Consider the following 16,870-nt stretch of genomic DNA (forward strand, 5'->3'; position numbering starts at 1 on the left):
CATAAGCTATTGCTAGCACACCTCTGTCTGCACATGTAGCTAGACCAGCTTGGCTTAATTTACACAAGACACATGTTCTGAATTCCAGAGAGAAGTTGCAGTAGCAAAGGCTGGTATAGGACCTCCCAAGAAGGAAGTTGTTACTAAGATATCTTCCACACAGTGGACTGCGTAAGCCAATTCGTTTCTCCTGTTCACAGGACTCACTAATATTCTGCTCCCATACGGACAGCTATAGAAGGGTAATCCTAAAAACAAACAAACAAAGCACAGCATAAAGCAGTCTGGATTCATGTTTATTGAAGCCAGTAATTCAAGACATGTCCTCATTTTGCCAGCACTAGAAAGCAAGATTCCACATGACTGCATACTGCACCTGGTTAAAGCCATAYAACTGGACTAAGGTTTGTGTTTGATACATTTGCAGTCCTAATTGTAAGTTTGGAGAAAAATAATAATAATAAAAAAAACAATAACCTTAGTACACAGGACAGTGAACTTTCATTTACAGCATTTATATTGTTAAGTTCATGATGTACAAAGCAGTCACTTTCAATGTAGTTAAATTAAATAAAATATGAAATTCTGTTCAGTTTAAACTGTTTTTTAAAATGTCAATAAAAAAGTGCAAACTTAAAATCAAGCAGCATAACCATAGCATTTTTATGGAGGGCCAATCCTTAAACTTTTTAATTCATTCAAGTTGAATGATTTCATCTTTTGTTTTCTCAGTTTAAACATGAACAGTAAATGCAGTCACTATAATGCATATAAATATAGTCATATAATAGTTTAAACAGTCTACCATACAAGTGTATCTGCAAATAAAATGAAGTTTTACTTGAAAATGTAAAGGCTGTTTGCAATTTGGCCTTTGGTTCCAATGCTTGAAGACACCAGAAGAACAATTGTGCAGCTCACCAAAGCTGACAGACTTTGGCAACTACAGGACACTTCATTACTTACAACTTTTCTTTCAATAAGCTAGGAGCATTCACTTGCAATTAGAAACCAGAAATCTGGTTCTGCTTCTGTTTTGTCAGAAGCACCTTTCTGCAAAACCGGTATGTTATCATACATTATTAGTTTTGATCAATTTTAGTAAATTTAACATTCTTACAAAAATGGAAAATACTTCAATTTTAGGTTTTAGCCATACTGCTAGAGAAAGTGCTTATCATGATAGAATACAAAAAAAGAAAAAAGCTGTTTTATACTGAGGTTTTCAGATTATATCCTATTCTGAACACACTTTTTCAATGTTCCTGTCTTGTTTTTGATGTTTAAATCCCCAGTCCAAATTCTTAGCGTTAGAAGGGCAGTATGTAATTACTTCTTCTGGTGTAGTAACTTGCAACTGGCACCCATTACACCAGGAAGTACATTCACATGGTGCTAGCCATCCACAGTCTTAGTTTAACTGTTATCTAGACAAATGAGTAACTTGAGGTCATACCCTTTATTAAAAAAAAAAAAAAAGTAAAAAAAAAATTTGTAATATTTTCAAAAAAACCTGGCACAAATAACATACTTGTGTTAATGTTTGTCAAAGAGGCAAGTAAATACTCTTAGCTTTCTAGATAATATTTAGACAGACTTACTAGAACAGCCTCTTGACGTAACAGGATTTGAAGTTAACAACCAGTACTGTGTTAGTGGTCAATCTAATTCTCTATATTTAAGTAACAATATATATTAGGGAAGTTATATCCAGACATCAGATTTAGTACAACAAGTTCATATCAATAAAAAGTAAACTCTGCATAATTCAAATTGTGGTTTTTCCCTTCAGCGTTAAGAGCATAGAATATGCTTGGTATTTTTAATTTATGGTAGTGTGCACATGTAAAACAAGCATACTGTATATAAAATCAAAGTGCCATTTCARTAACCATAGCAGTTTTGTTTGATTTTACAGAATGATGGTTTTAAGTGACTATGGACAGAACTCTGTTACAGCTACGGGGACAACCACAACCCATCTTTCCAAATGAAATGCTACATTAAAGGAAATACAAAATACCAGTTATTGACTCTATATTCATCAYGTACACATTCATACCTTTTCAGATTACCTTCAGAATTGGAGTTTGCTGCACCTGCAGCAGATGTGGTTGAAACAAGGGCCTTGAAAGTTTCAAAAAACCTCCATAGGTGTAAGGCAGGAATCAATTTTAGCTTGGTAGCTAATATTTAGTTATAAAAAGTAAGAAAAAAAATACTGCGTATTCCGTAGCACATTTCATTATGGGAAAATGATATGTCACCCACCATTCTTCATAAGCTAGCCTATTGGCATAAAAAAAGGCAGAAGCTATCAGAAAACAGGATTTAAAATTAAATACAAATTGCCAAACTACTGATTTTAAAATAAAACCAAACAGTGACTGTTTGTACTACAGTGCACAATAAGTTCAAGCACCTTCTACAGACACATCACACGCTGTGCCAGGCACTTGGATCTAAACAAGTTTATTTTCTCCCTTTGTCAGCTACACCAAAAAGGGCATCTCTTAGACTTTTTTAAAACTAAAGAGATTTATAACAAGAATAAATTCCCATGATGCTTAGTGTTTGGCTTGGAAATCTCCAATGTAAAGTAGTCTTTTTAAAACAGTGATTATTATGCTTTGTGAAACACAGGATTTAGTAACATTGCTCCTCTCCATTCARTCCAACATTCTAGTTTCTTACCGAACCAGATCTGTTTCCTCTTTTAGGACTGCATTCCCTACCTAGGATTCTTTCATCTAGTTAATGCTCTGTTACACCACCACCAACACCCTTCCAAGTATATAATGCACTTGCAAACATACAAGCAGCCAATTCCATTAATTCTGAAAAAGGATTCCATTTCTCTTTCTTATGTGCAGTCAGTAGCAGTATTTTACTAARAATTCTGCAGTTTGCTTCTCTGTGCTCTTCTCAACAGGAAATGCAGCTGCACCTGCTTACCTCCAAAATCAAAAGAATTGCCCTATATAAACTCTAAATGGTTATCTTATACAGAGGGATTTTATATGCAAACTTCCTGAATGTGCACTTTTTGCTGGGACAAGGCAATGACATAGTAAGCTCATTTCCCCTGCCCCGAGAAAACTGATAGCATCTGCCATAGCAGAAAATTCCTGGTCTTATCAGATCAATATACATAGTTATTTGGTCATTTACATATGCATTTTTAAGCGTTATCAAGCTTCATTCTCTGTTGGAGGAGAGTTTGTTGTTACCATAGAGTCTGGCTTGCGAGTCATCCTGTCCAACTCCTCTTGAACATTTGTCAAAACTGTTTTTTGTCCTAAAAATAAAAATGACAAGATTTAAGCAATCCAATTTCAAGGAAGTGTTTTAACTAATGAATACAAATATTCATAAAGTCATTTTTATCCATCAATTTATTATTTAATTTATTATTTCACCATCTAAGCCTGACCCAATGCAAGGTAATGTTTATGGAAAGACTTACAAATACTAAGGATTGATTTGCTTCCAAGAGATGAAACACTGAATTGTACAGTAGCATAAAGTATGAAAATACCTGTGATGTATCTGATAGCAACTGACATTTTAAAAGCAACCACATTTACAATTTTCTATAAAAAAACCATCTGCACATAGTTCTATTATTACCATATATAGCAAGCATTTTATTACAACCTAGTTTTTAATCATAAGCTTTCTTAGGTACATAAGGTACCTGCCCTTTCCCCTCCCGCCAAAGCCATATTTATTTGGTTACACCCATACTTGCTAGGTTTTAATATCAAACAGCTAATAGGAGGAACTCTTTTATTCCAGCAGACAATKCTTCCCCTTAAAAAAGTGGACATGAATTGCATATTCATTTAATAACTCAGAGAATTCGTTTCAAAGGACTCCTTCAATTGGAAACAGACACACTGAAGTATTTCATGCAAAGGCGTATCTTACATTTTAATATTAGATTCAGAACTTTGTACCAATTCTCTATCTGAACTATCAGTTTAGAGTTAATTCACTTATTTTGAAAATTTTAAACCCACAAATTAATCACTAAAATTGGAACAATACAGTCTAATGCTCATAGCATACGAGCATTTAAGGCTAAAAAGCTACATTTTTAGACAAAAAATAGATTATATAACCATGTACCGCTTCCTTACATAGCCAAAGAATTTAACAAGCATCTGTTTTCCAGCTCAGATGTGTGTGAAATATTAGGTGGATTTTTTCCAGGGTACATGCTGAAAACATTAAGGCAGCAAGGCTTGACTGTTAGATTTAAGTGTTTTTTCCAAAGTACAAAGACATAACGAAGTTAAAAGGTTATCTTTAATCACTGAAAAGGTTTTTAAGATTTAAACACTAGTCTTAATCCACAGTACAAAATAGAATCTATTCAAAGCATCAGTACTTACAGGAAATAAAAAAAATAGTACATTAATTGTAATAATGTATTTATAACTTGCAACACAACCCCCTTTTTTGTAGGCTAAGCAGACCTTGAGTCAAAAAAATGTACACAAATTCACACATACACCCCAACCYCTCTAACACTAAAAATCAAACAAAAAATCTCAAACAAAAAGTAAGCCTGAACAAAAGTTGTTTTTTGTTTGCTGGATGAGCTGGACTCTTAAGCCTCCAAGGTAACACCAAACAGCTGCCTCCTGCAACTACCTCATTTTACACTGGAAAAATACTGCCAAGTTTTCCTATGATATGTAGATTTACATACCCTCCACTACTGCCATCATAGGCAAGCATCTTTCAAATGAAAGGAAATACAAGAAATTGGTTTTAGGAATATAAAAATTTCCTCTCCACTCTAAATTAAATTGGCATTTGCTTTCAGTTTTCCTACAGAATATTGTCAAGGATGGTATTGGCCTCAGTCAACTAAATGCATGTTACATACTCATATACATATTCTTTTCTAGATTAGAGTGAGAGCAAGGAACCATAGTTCTTCATCTACTGCACAAGGAGAGTGAATACAAATCTCAAAATTTGAGAGAATATTCTTGTGAATATATAATAACAACTTTTTATATCTAGAAGTCCATGAGAAGAATAAAAATCCTCAGCACAACCCACCCACAACTGAATTTCTTTGAAGTATCAAGATCTATGCCTGGAAAGAAGAGACTAACAACAAAAAGGCAAGTAAGACAGGTCAAGAATTAGGCTGCAYGCAAACAGATAGAACAGCAGCATCTGCCAGGACAAGAGAGTTCTCTCAAACATGAGTTAACATAGCAGAAATAAATTGTTTAGGCTGGCTGAAAAATTGAGGTCCACAATGTTTCCTTCATCCTGTGACAGAATCTCAAAATTTCAACCACAGGGTATCCACAGCTGTGGGAGAAATAAGACAGTCTCTTTAAATATTTTAATGGCAGACTTCTGAAAACTCAGGGCTCTTTGAACAGTTAAGGTTATACATTTAAAAATCCCAAAGATCATTTCAGTATATTTACTAGTATAGAAGAGTCTGCCATAAACAAGGCTACAAGGTCATGATTTTAAGATCTTCTCCTCAACTCAAAAAAAGTATGCTTTTCTGTTACCACCAGTACCAGCTGCCTTATAAACTAAACAAGAACTCTTCAGATACCAGTATCAGGAGCCCCTACCTTCTCAGAAAACTTTAATTTTATATTGGTTGAATATAAGATGTGAGAACATCAGCTGACAAAGAACAGGCAAGTTTTCTTGCAAGTGAAAGCTGACTCTTCAAAACAATAAATCAGGGGATGATCATGAGCTGCCAATGTGATGCAGCAAAGAAAAGYCAACTGAGATCCTGGGATTACTCAGGAAAGGTACTTCCACCAAAGAAAGAAGCATCTCTGCTGCTGTATCAGGCTCTATAATGAGATACATCTGGAGTGCTGCATAGAATTCTAACTCACATGCAGGAAAGACGAACTAAATAATGGGAACTAATGAAGAAGAAACTACTAGGGAAAATAGAGCTCAATCTCTAACAGAAGAAAGGAACTTGTCTATTTTAGTCTAACAAAGAAAAGTCAAGATAGGATAGGTGACTACGGTTTCTAGATGTATAAGGAAAGAAATGAACAACTCTAACTAGAAGTTAATGTTAGCACAAGATAAATATATGTACGTATCTATACACATATCCATTAGGTATCTTTGAAATCTCCTGAAAGGCACGTAAAGTTCAAGAGGAATGAAACAGAAAAGACTCAAGCTCAATACACACTAGTTATTTTTTATTCTAGTATTTTTCCACAAATTGCAAGTGTTTTAAGGGTTTACAATCAGCCTACCAGCACAATTAACATTGATCTGTTACCAAAACGTTTTGTCAAGCCAATCAAATTTCCTTCTGTGATAGAGTTCTCTGTGTAGAAGGGAGAGGTGGTCAGTATCACATCAAACATGGCTGTCATATATACATAACTACAAGAAGACAGTCTTGATATTTCAGAAAAATAAGTAGAATGTATTATAATTTTAAAAATAAACTTAATTACCTACAGCACTAGCCACTGGTTTTTATTTAGCAATCTACTCTGCTCCATTATTATGTTATCAGMTATGCAGGCAAGCATGCTAGAAGGAACTACAAAAGGATTTTGAAAGACAGGATTAGAGGTAAAAAATTATCCATACAAATTATCAAAATCGGCATAACGATAAAATGCAAAACAGTGACAAAATAAAAAGTACTACCTTTGGAAATATTCAGGTAATACAATGAAAGCTGAAAAACATCCTACCAGGAAATAGAAACTGTATTAAATCGACTGTGTCGTCGTAACAAATCCTGATCCATACCATAGATGCAAAAAAGCATCTCAGCATCATGCTGAGATGTTTTGAACAGGAGTACAATACATAAAACATTAATAATCCCTACTTAGAACTGGCAGAGCCTTGTCTGACATACTGTGTCCATTCTTGAGCTCCAAAAGAAACATCATCTGAATAGATGGTTCAAAGAAGAACAATGAGAATTATTAGAGCCACAGAAAATACGTCCTATGAGGAAAGACCAACAGAATTCTATTTCTGTAGTCCACACACACATGAAAGAAGAAATGATAATAGTTTTCAAGTATGCAGAAGACTGCTGCAAAGAGAAAGGGAATACACTGTTCTCTATGTCCACTAGAAYAAGACAAGTAGTACTGGGATTAAAAAATGTAGAAAATTCAATAGAAAAAAAACCCAAGAAATAAAGTACTAGAACAGACTTCCCAGTGGGCTGAAATTATATCCATTATATGGGAGCTCCTTTTTTTTAAAAAAAATTTCTAGCCAGGAATACTGATGTARTTGATCCTGACCAGATAATGGGCATGGATGAGAAAACCTCTAAGATTACTTGTAATCCTATTTCTGTAAAAACAGTTAATTTGATATTACAGTCTGTGACAGCATGAAGCTGCACTTCACGAGGTAGGGGTTGCCTTTCAGTATTTAACCAAAGAGGGCACTCTGGATTAAGTCTTTTCTACTATATTATGCATTGCTACCCACTTTATTTCAGATAATAGCCATTTCTGTAGAGCTGCTCYAAGGCATTTTTATAGCTGTTAAAAACAATTACGTAATTACACTACAGTACAATGGAAACAAAATTCACAGAATTCATCATTCTAAAAACAAAAATACTGATCTCCCATAAGCAGAATTCTAGTCATTTTTGAGCTTTCACAAGATGGAAAGTCATGCAAACCTCCTCCCTATCTCAAAAGATCCCTTTGTTTCTCTCTCTAGGAATAGTTTCAGTTCARATACATATGTTCTAACCATTGTTCTGATTTTCTTACTGCCTATTATCAYCACTGTGTCTGACTTTTTAGTATCTATACCTAGTTCAGAATATCTGGGCCTTACACTCTGCTTTAAGCATGAGAAACTGTGGCTTTGTTATCACCATTAGTTTTGAGTGATTTCATAAGTCTGGCATCAGAAGAACTTCTATCAATAATTTAGCAGTGAAATAATTTTGGAAGTAAGTAAAGCTCCGGAAGATAAGGAGTGACAGGAATACCAAAATGAAACAGTTAAAATATCAGCACAGAAGTGATTTTCTAATTTTGGATGGAACATCTGTGATTTAGAAAACTGAATTCTGTATAGATACTAAATATTCCAATCGGTTTCTTTTATTTTCACCTAAGCTGGTGCAATTACTCATCAGCAAATATCTCATAAAATTAGGACACAGGCGCACACACACAGGAAGAATCCATTTAATCTGTGCTATCAATTGTGCTGGATTACAATAAAATACTACATAATTCATGACAGAATAACTTCAAGCTGTCACGGGAAGTAATTCATTTAAATCGAAATCCGGGAAAAATTCAGTGGTTTTATTGGAAACTACAGTCCAAAGCCAATAAACTGAATTCTTTTCAAGTAGTATTTAAGTGTCAAAGAGGTAGTGAATTCTGAAGGAAAAAATCAGCACCTTCTGAATACAATAAAGACTCATTTGTGTTTATTTCACAGCAGTGCAATTTCATGCAGTGAATTAAGTTAGGACAGGTTTAATAGAAGCCCTAGAGTTGTGAAGCTGCAGTCGCCTAGTTCTTTTCTGAGATAACTTATATTTTGGCTCTATCATCTGCCAAGCTCTACCACTTCCCCGACCACCTTAAACAATAAATRCAGACAGATCAGTGTGAGCCGAAGCATGCAAAACAGCCTGCAAAAAACACATCCAATACCTGATTTCTTGGCTGTGCTTTGCACTCCTCCAGCACCAGGACTCCCAGGAGAGCCAGTCTTCTTGCTCAAGAGACTGTTAAAGAAACTAGCCAAGACGCCTTCACTTGCAGCATTATCTAAACAAACAAATAAATCACACAGAGTTATTACTGGTGAATCATACAACTCGCTTTTTCTATACATATGCATATGCCAATCAAGGAGATAAATTTTCACTGTGGGAGAGTCTCTCCCTTATTCAATCCCTATTTTAAGGCATTAGTCCTCTGCACTGCTCAGCAAAGGCAGAGATGACTGAAAGCACATTACTGCTCTTCCGGGATGAGGGACACAATTTCAATCTAAACATTTGTATATTTTTGTTTTTTCTAAATGTAGATGACAAGAAACAAAAATATAATTGTACAATGTGCAATTAAAATACAATTTATATGTTTATTATAAAATAAACTGCTATAGAAGTTTTAAAGCCGTCTTCCATGCCACAYTACTTTTTGTTAGTCACAACTTGGATATACAGCAACGAGATGAGATCTAGAATTGGATGATTACTTTAACCCATGTAAAGTGAACTACAATATTAAATACAGAGTTTAAACCAATATTCGTCCTATCTAGTTTCTTAAAGTACAGACAAGAAAGAAACCAGTCAAAAATGTGGAGCTACATCTTAGGGTATGAGTGTTTAATAAAAGGAATGGGTTGCATTGTGGATTCCAGAATAAGCAATACAAATTCCAGAACTACATGTAGTTTAATGTCCATTCTAACCACCCAACTTACGCATAATGAATGTGTTTAGCCAACTTAAGGAATTAATCTGGTTTCTTAGAAGTAGTAGAAAATCAAGTCTGCAGCTATGGATTCATGTCATAAATTCATTCCTATTATTAAACTAATTAGTGAGTATACTCCAGAATCTTTTTATATAAAAGGTATTTTAAAGTGCAATAATCCATGATAARAACACTAAAAATGCTAATTCATACTTTTAATATTTGGATCCGGTTTCTTAACTGATGTTATTGGTGAGGCACTGGGCACATTGGTGGGACCAGCTCTGCCTTGAGTTCTTGGGGATCCTGCAGGTCCTCTTGCAGGAGATTCCTTAAACAAGATAGTCCAAATCACACAAGTCAGTGAGCAATTTAAATGGATTAATTACATAAAGTAAATGTAACACTAAATACAAATTGCTTTTTTAATCTTTATATTGGTACTGCAGTGTAAATGTACACTGGAAAAAAAAAGGCAAAAAAAAAATCAACACAAGTTGAATTTGGGCATGTGCCTCTACATTAAGTGAGATGATAAACTGCCAYAGAAATATCTGATTATTGAGCTGCAAATCTGCTATGTTCTCACAGCGATTTTAAAATATTGCCATCAAACACTGAATATTCTGCGGTTTGAGCAGATTGTGTATTTTACATTTATATTTAYAAACTGAATCTCTAGAAATTACAGTCATTCACTGTTCATCATAAAGCTTTTAATTCARAAAAGAGATGGGTCTTTTTCAATAACCAAACAAAACACCTACTACTCTTCTCTGGAGTCTACTTACTGATGCTCTTGTAGGCGTTGCTGGTTGCTTGGCAAGGAATGACTGCAAAAACATGTAAATGCAAAATGACTGCATTAAAGATTTTAAATACACYTCAGAAAAACTAAAGGAATAAATTAAGAGTGAAGCTAAACTGACCATAAAGCAACACATCTATGTTGCGAAATTCCACATGCTTTGTTTGTTCTTCTGCTTTGAAATGTAAATGTTTTCTGTTTTCAACACATTTTTTCTTTCAGCACACCAAGATGAGTGGCCATATTTTCTACTCTTATGCATTAAAATAAAAGTCTTATTTCACAATTACATCTTAATTTGCAAAACTGCACAGTGGGTACCTAGTGAAGTGAGGTAGAAAACAGGGCAATAACAATGGAAAGCTTAAAATGAAATCTTGTTTAATAAGGACTTTGTTTCATTCTTCCATTCTTACCTGTTGCTTCATAAGAAATACTTGTTCATCTTCTGCTGCCAACTCTTTATCGTGGACTAACTGTTGAACAACATATTTTCTCATTAGAAATAGAAACTGAACTGTTTTTATGGTTTGGTGAAGGGAAGAAAGAGGCTACTGTTTTAACAGCAGTCCTTATGTTAGTATTGCCAGTCATCCAACCAAACTGTATTGATTTGTAGGGCAGGAAAGGGCAGGGAACAGAGATGACAGTTAACCCCATACCTTTCTTACAGGAGGTTTTACAATGAAGTCCTCATATGCATCTTCTGGTTTCACTGATGTGAAGTTTTCATGTAAAATGGCAATTTTCTTTTCATTGTCCCAACCAGCAGGTCTATATAGAAATTTGAAAAAAAGCTTTGCTTTTTCAGTCACAAAAAATACTTCTGCAGAGACTGTTTATTTACTGACCTCTACCTGAGCAAGGCAAGTTCATTAAATGCCTGTCCTAATTTTCAGCTAAATTCAAGATACAAAAAGCTAACATGTTATATTCTGAGTSAAGTAACTCAACTAATATGCACTGAACTTCTTTTAATCCAGGATTTCAGAAGACTCATATCGCAAGCTTTTGAATGACACAAATCATTCAAGTTCAATTTTCTTCAGAACCAGACAGTATGCCCTAGATTTTTTTTTTTTACATTTTTCTAACATATGGAAGTTAAGTTTGTTACAGCATTTCACATTCAATTTGTATCTTCAAAATACTACACAAACTAAAATTATAACGCACTAGTAACTTCATTATGTTTATATGAAGGGTAGTGTTTAACAGAAAATAGTTTGAAAGTGTATCTTTTATGTAATTGACTTACATAAAAACTGCATCCTTTTCTACCACTAAGGCAGGTGTGGTAAACTGAAAACCGTATGTTTTATGTACAATGTACTTATACAACAGATCAAGGTTCTTTTCCTCCTTAACTGATGTATAAATCAAGGCAGCTCCATCTGATTATTCGTTTAAGGAAAATAATGTAAGATATATTTTTTTCAAATGATATTACAAATTTCAAAAAAAGGTCACGTATCTAACAGCCCTATCTTTAAGTAGTAAATCAAGCTGAAATCTACAGTTAAAATTATAGCTTTCGGGAGGAGTAGGTTTCCCCTCCCTTGCTATAGGGAAGGGTAATAATGGGAGAAGACTCACACTGCTTTCACTTGACATGCATAAAAAGTTACCTATCTTCCCAGGTATGTAATCTTAATCTTGCCTAGGTTTTAAGTGAAAACTGCAAGTTTGGGGGTTAAAAACAAAACAAAAAACCCTCAATCACATACCCTTAAAAAATGCAACACAAACCCTTTGTAAAGAAACAAAAGCTCAAAATCCATGCATTATTTGAAAATTAACAGAAGTTTTACACATCTCAAAACATTTAAAAAACTAAAAATGCTACACAGCAAATTACTAAATAACAATTAATTCTGAAGTACAATTGTTCAGGTTAACTCTATCTGCAACTCTACACTAAAACATATTTCCTTGCTTCCGTATTTCAGTAAATCTCTTCAGACCAGGAAAGGATACACTGTAAGCAGAATCTACGAATGTGTGATTGAATGAAGTCGAAGTGTTCTTCTCGATAATCATGCTCCTTCTCTAGTACACTCACTGCATCACACTGGGAGGGAGAAAAACAAAACCAAAAACAAGTCAGCCAGTTAATTCCAGCACATCTCAATATATTTTCCTTAATATCACACACACTTATCACATTTATTTTAAGCCTTTCATCTTAAAATGCGACAAATAAATCAAAATACAAAGTAATTAGCATATAAAAAGATTATCCTTCCTCAAAACTAAAAATTGACRTTGATGGTCTACTTTTAAAAGAAGTAATTCCTTTGTTATTAATCCAGCCTTCTGCCCTGCATTTGTCAGTATAAAGTATGTCTTCTAAAAGTAAAAAATAATTAATTTTTTTCCATAATAGTGAACAGAACTAGAAACTCACCTTTGTGCAAACTACCAGCACAGGAATACCAAGGTTGTGAGTCAAAACATTTTCTCCAAGTGGTAAAGAAACACTTTCATCCTCTTGGCCAGAAGGGCCTCTTCTTTGTGGTGATCCTTGGCAGCCTTCTTCAGGTTCTACATACTCTTGAAACTCTTTTATAACTATGAAGAAAGAAATCTTCATCAGGCAAAACAAGACAAATTAATTCTGATTAAAAAAAAATCAATTTGAATTAAAATAATTATGACTAACTTCTGTTCTCACGTAGCAAACAGAATCCATGTTTAAATAAAGGGCATCTTTGTTACCCTTTCAAACACAGTTCTCCCCACCCTTAACTTATGTTAAGCTAAATCAAGCATAATTTGGAGCTATTACAAAACACSAAAACTAGCAGCAAGAGTAAACACAAATTCGTCAATTCAATATATTCCATTTTAGGGGTGTTCACAACAGAAGATGCAAGTGTAGCTTAGCAATCTAACCTATACTGAATTTGTATTTGGCTGAACTTTTTGAAAAAAAAGAAAAAGAAAAAAAAGAAACGATCAAAATGTAAATAGACACAGAAAACACCAAACTGAAACAGCTACTGCTATTTATAAAGTATCACTCAATTTAAGTTTCTATTACTCTACCTTTCTGTCTTACAGGAGGAGTCAGATGCTATAAATATAAAATATATACTGCATAAATATTAGATTCAAGGACTTTTAAATGTTATCCAAAGAGAATGAATTACATTCTGAAAACCTACARCAGAGTCTAGAGAAAACTGATAGTGTATGGCAATGATGATGGTTCCAATAGCATYAAGTACTATCAAATACTGACATATCTAAGAAATCGTATCGTTTCAGTAGTGCATTGTGATCCATACAKGGTTTATCAAAACTTGGCTGCAACCTAGTCCTTTTGTGTGTTTTTTCAGAATGAAAGCTGCAGCTTATATATGTTCTCTTAGTGTATGTGCCTGCTCCCAGGCACCCCATTTCCTGGGGGTCCATCCCAGGTACCCCACTTTCTGGGGTTCCAGGGCTCTCTCTTCTCATGCCCACCTGAARCCTTCCCCCCTCTTGGTCATGAGGAGCCCTCAGAGGAAAGGGGCAAAGTTCCATGCTTTGTTCCCACAAAGGCGTCTTTATTTTAGAAAAAGTCACAGAGGGAACAGATTGACTGTGTGAACAGAAAGGAGAACYCTTTAAAGCAGCTATGAATCTCCAAGACATTCATGAAGACAGTTGTGCAACAGATCCACTCGTGACAAGGAAGGAACTGCTACTGAACTGTAGGCCGGCAGATACTGAGTATTAGAAACTGGTAAAATGTTTGGAAAAGTTTATAACTCAAAGCTTGCAAAATGAAGTCAAGTCATGGTACCCTTTCAAAATATGAAACATTTCAGTGACAGAATGGGGATGTGGAAGGAAGAACAAATCAGAAAAACAATTATTCTGTTCAAAGCTGCACAATCTACAACTTTCACTAAAAATAGGAAATGGAATGATTCTTGTGGAGGACAAGGGAGCTTTGGGCCACTTTTTTTTTTTTTTTCCCTCCCTTCTTTAAACTTAAATCATTAGGACTTTCAACCACCAATTCAGTATCTCCAAAGAATCAACAAAATCAGCAATATCCAAATACAGTTACTTTTACTTGAAATTGGAGATGCAGTGCCTTCTGCTGGAGAGGTTTTCATGTTTTCAAAAACATGKTTTTTTCCTAATATTATTTCCATTTCAGCAACCGGAAATTTAAATTATATTAAACATACTGCATATTTAAAATTTTTATTAACTGTCTCAAGAAAAGTCCGTTAATTCTAGAACACTTAACTAGACGAGAGGGGTTTTTAAGTACACATTTCATTATTCAAACAGATTCTTCCTAGTTTTTCATAATAGGAATCACTTACTGAAGACAGACATACCTTCTTGTCAAGATGTGTATATAAATACCAATCACTGTCATACATCTGCTGAAATCAAAAGGTGTTAAGAGAGTATTTCACAATACTTCTCTCAATTTAATACAGCAGTTTAAATAGACAGCATTAGTTTTATTAGCTTGATAATAAAGAAAAGATCTTTCTCCTTTGATAAGATATTTATTAGTATAAAACCTAACAAATTTGGGAAAGAAAAGTTTCTCCTTAAAACAGACTCCTACAATGTAACACACCCTTATTCAAGCCAGCTCAACAGTTTTACTAATATACATAATAGCAAACGCAACACAGAAATTTCAGAAATCTGAATCATATCCTCATGGATTTTTGCTTAACAGGTGTGAAGACTACAGCCCTAGAAAGCAGAGATTCCCAACTCCTCCCTCTCCCCAGGAACAAATGGTACTATACAACATCCACCACTGGTCAGTTATCAGCAAGGCTGTATYTCACTCTGATCCATTTATGGAGAGAGAAAAACCTCTGCTGCGGATATGACCTGTTGTTTTGGATTGGTAATGAGGCATATGGACTGAGAAATGCTATAGACTACACTAGGCTTTAGCTGAAAAAGGTCTCTGAAAATACATATACTCTGGAAAAAGTAAATACACTTATAAGCAGGTTAAGACCTATTCTAAGAACCTCTAACTATGGGATCTTGAAAACAGATACACTTGTTTCTGGAATTACTTGAACTGGTTTTAATGCCAGTTCCCAACAGACAGTTCCCAACAGACCCATTTTTCAAAACCCTTATTCACTCCACATTCCCATTCAAAACTTAGTCTTTTTATACCTAAATAAACCTATATCGCAAGTGTTGTCARGCTACCTCTTACAAATAAGCTACATTCCAAGAGAAATAAAAAAGCCCATTTCAGTTTAAATGTTTCTTTGTCAGACAGTAATTTAACAAACCTTTTCCTCACCTCCTGTATCTATCACTTTCTCATTTGACCTCCACTTTCAAACTTTTAATGGACATAAAGTTCATCATGTACCCAAACTGCTTGCATAAACCTTTCTAAAAAAAAAAAAAAAAAAAAGGAAAACTATGAATGTTTTCTCCTCCACATAATTCACATTTAGTAATCAGACTCTATACGGTACAGAYAATAATCTCTCTTCTTCGTTAAGAAGCAGGTAAAAAACACTTTGGTTTAAATATCTTTGAACAGAAAACAAAAATAAAACACTGCATATACACTAGAAGAAATGCCTAGTCATCTAAACAGAAGCAGCTCATACTCTGCCACCTACCATTAATGTCCAGAGTACTAGGAATGGCCTACTGCATTTCAAAATTGATAGTATGCTATTAAAAAAAAAAAACACTTCATTTGCAGTGTTCTAATTCATCTATCAAAGTTGTAACATATCTAGATAAAAAGGCCTTGTTTATATTTAATGGAATAAATGGATATTTTTGCATTTCACACAGCAAGCAGAAGAAAAGTTTCCTGTTAATTGTTTTGTTCTCATGCACTGCTGATTTCCACAGAGCTACTGAAAGATAACTATAATAACAACAGATATCATGCATGTCACAGGAGCAAGTAACTTGCAAGGAATTATCAGCCAAGAAAGCAATTCAATTATTCTTAGGTTTGATTGTTCTAGATGCAATAAAATCCCCAATGTTCATCACTATTTAACAATTTTCAGATAAATGTGTAACTGTATTTACAGACTTTAGCTCTGAATAATCYAAAAGAAATTAACACAATATCTACTTTACCAGCACACTTCATTTCTGCATTTCATGATTTTTGATATCTTTTTCTGCTCTGCTAGGGATGTAAAAAAAAAWTTTATTTTTACAGATTTTGCTTGAAGTAATTCAGTGTGTGTCATAAACAACGATTTATCAGAATTCAAATCTAAATTAAGTTAGAACATTTGAACTGACATCATTTATTTAAATCTACAAGTTTTTAAAACAAGGAACTTCCATTGTTCTAAAARTTATATATAAGCAGCTCAGTAATAGGCATCAGTGCAGACAATGTCCTTAGTATACTCTGAATAATTCAGTTTCTTTCAAAGCAGCCTTTTGCTTCCATGTGTGTGTCCTGCCCTCCAAATTTTTGAAGCTCTTTAGCACAAAGGGAAAATTTCTCATATACCAGATGGAGCCTAGCATCATCCACCCAATAAAGTCAAGAGTCAGTATCTCAAATAGCAAACACAAGACAAAAGGCTGGATGGGGAAAGGCCACAAAAACCTTAAAGGC

The 16,870-nt window shown here is 34.3% G+C and overlaps 1 protein-coding gene across 1 annotated transcript in view; it reads right to left on the reverse strand.

Annotated features, from left to right (window-relative positions):
- Positions 1-275: 275 nt before the first annotated feature.
- The window catches only part of DYNC1LI2 (dynein cytoplasmic 1 light intermediate chain 2), a 26,138-nt gene continuing 9,543 nt past the window's right edge, over positions 276-16,870 (reverse strand). The window contains exons 4-12 of the mRNA XM_085306448.1: positions 12,683-12,846; positions 12,253-12,346; positions 11,534-11,669; positions 10,938-11,049; positions 10,692-10,751; positions 10,259-10,300; positions 9,681-9,798; positions 8,691-8,807; positions 276-3,298 (exon numbers count right to left, since the gene is read on the reverse strand). Of these exons, the coding sequence (XP_085162574.1) occupies positions 3,192-3,298; positions 8,691-8,807; positions 9,681-9,798; positions 10,259-10,300; positions 10,692-10,751; positions 10,938-11,049; positions 11,534-11,669; positions 12,253-12,346; positions 12,683-12,846 (950 nt within the window). The 3' untranslated portion in view covers positions 276-3,191. The remainder of the gene's footprint in view (positions 3,299-8,690; positions 8,808-9,680; positions 9,799-10,258; positions 10,301-10,691; positions 10,752-10,937; positions 11,050-11,533; positions 11,670-12,252; positions 12,347-12,682; positions 12,847-16,870) is intronic.

The sequence above is a fragment of the Rhea americana genome, unplaced genomic scaffold (assembly GCF_003343005.1).
Source record: "Rhea americana isolate MKP2758 unplaced genomic scaffold, rheAme1 scaffold_24, whole genome shotgun sequence".
Lineage (NCBI taxonomy): Eukaryota > Metazoa > Chordata > Aves > Rheiformes > Rheidae > Rhea > Rhea americana.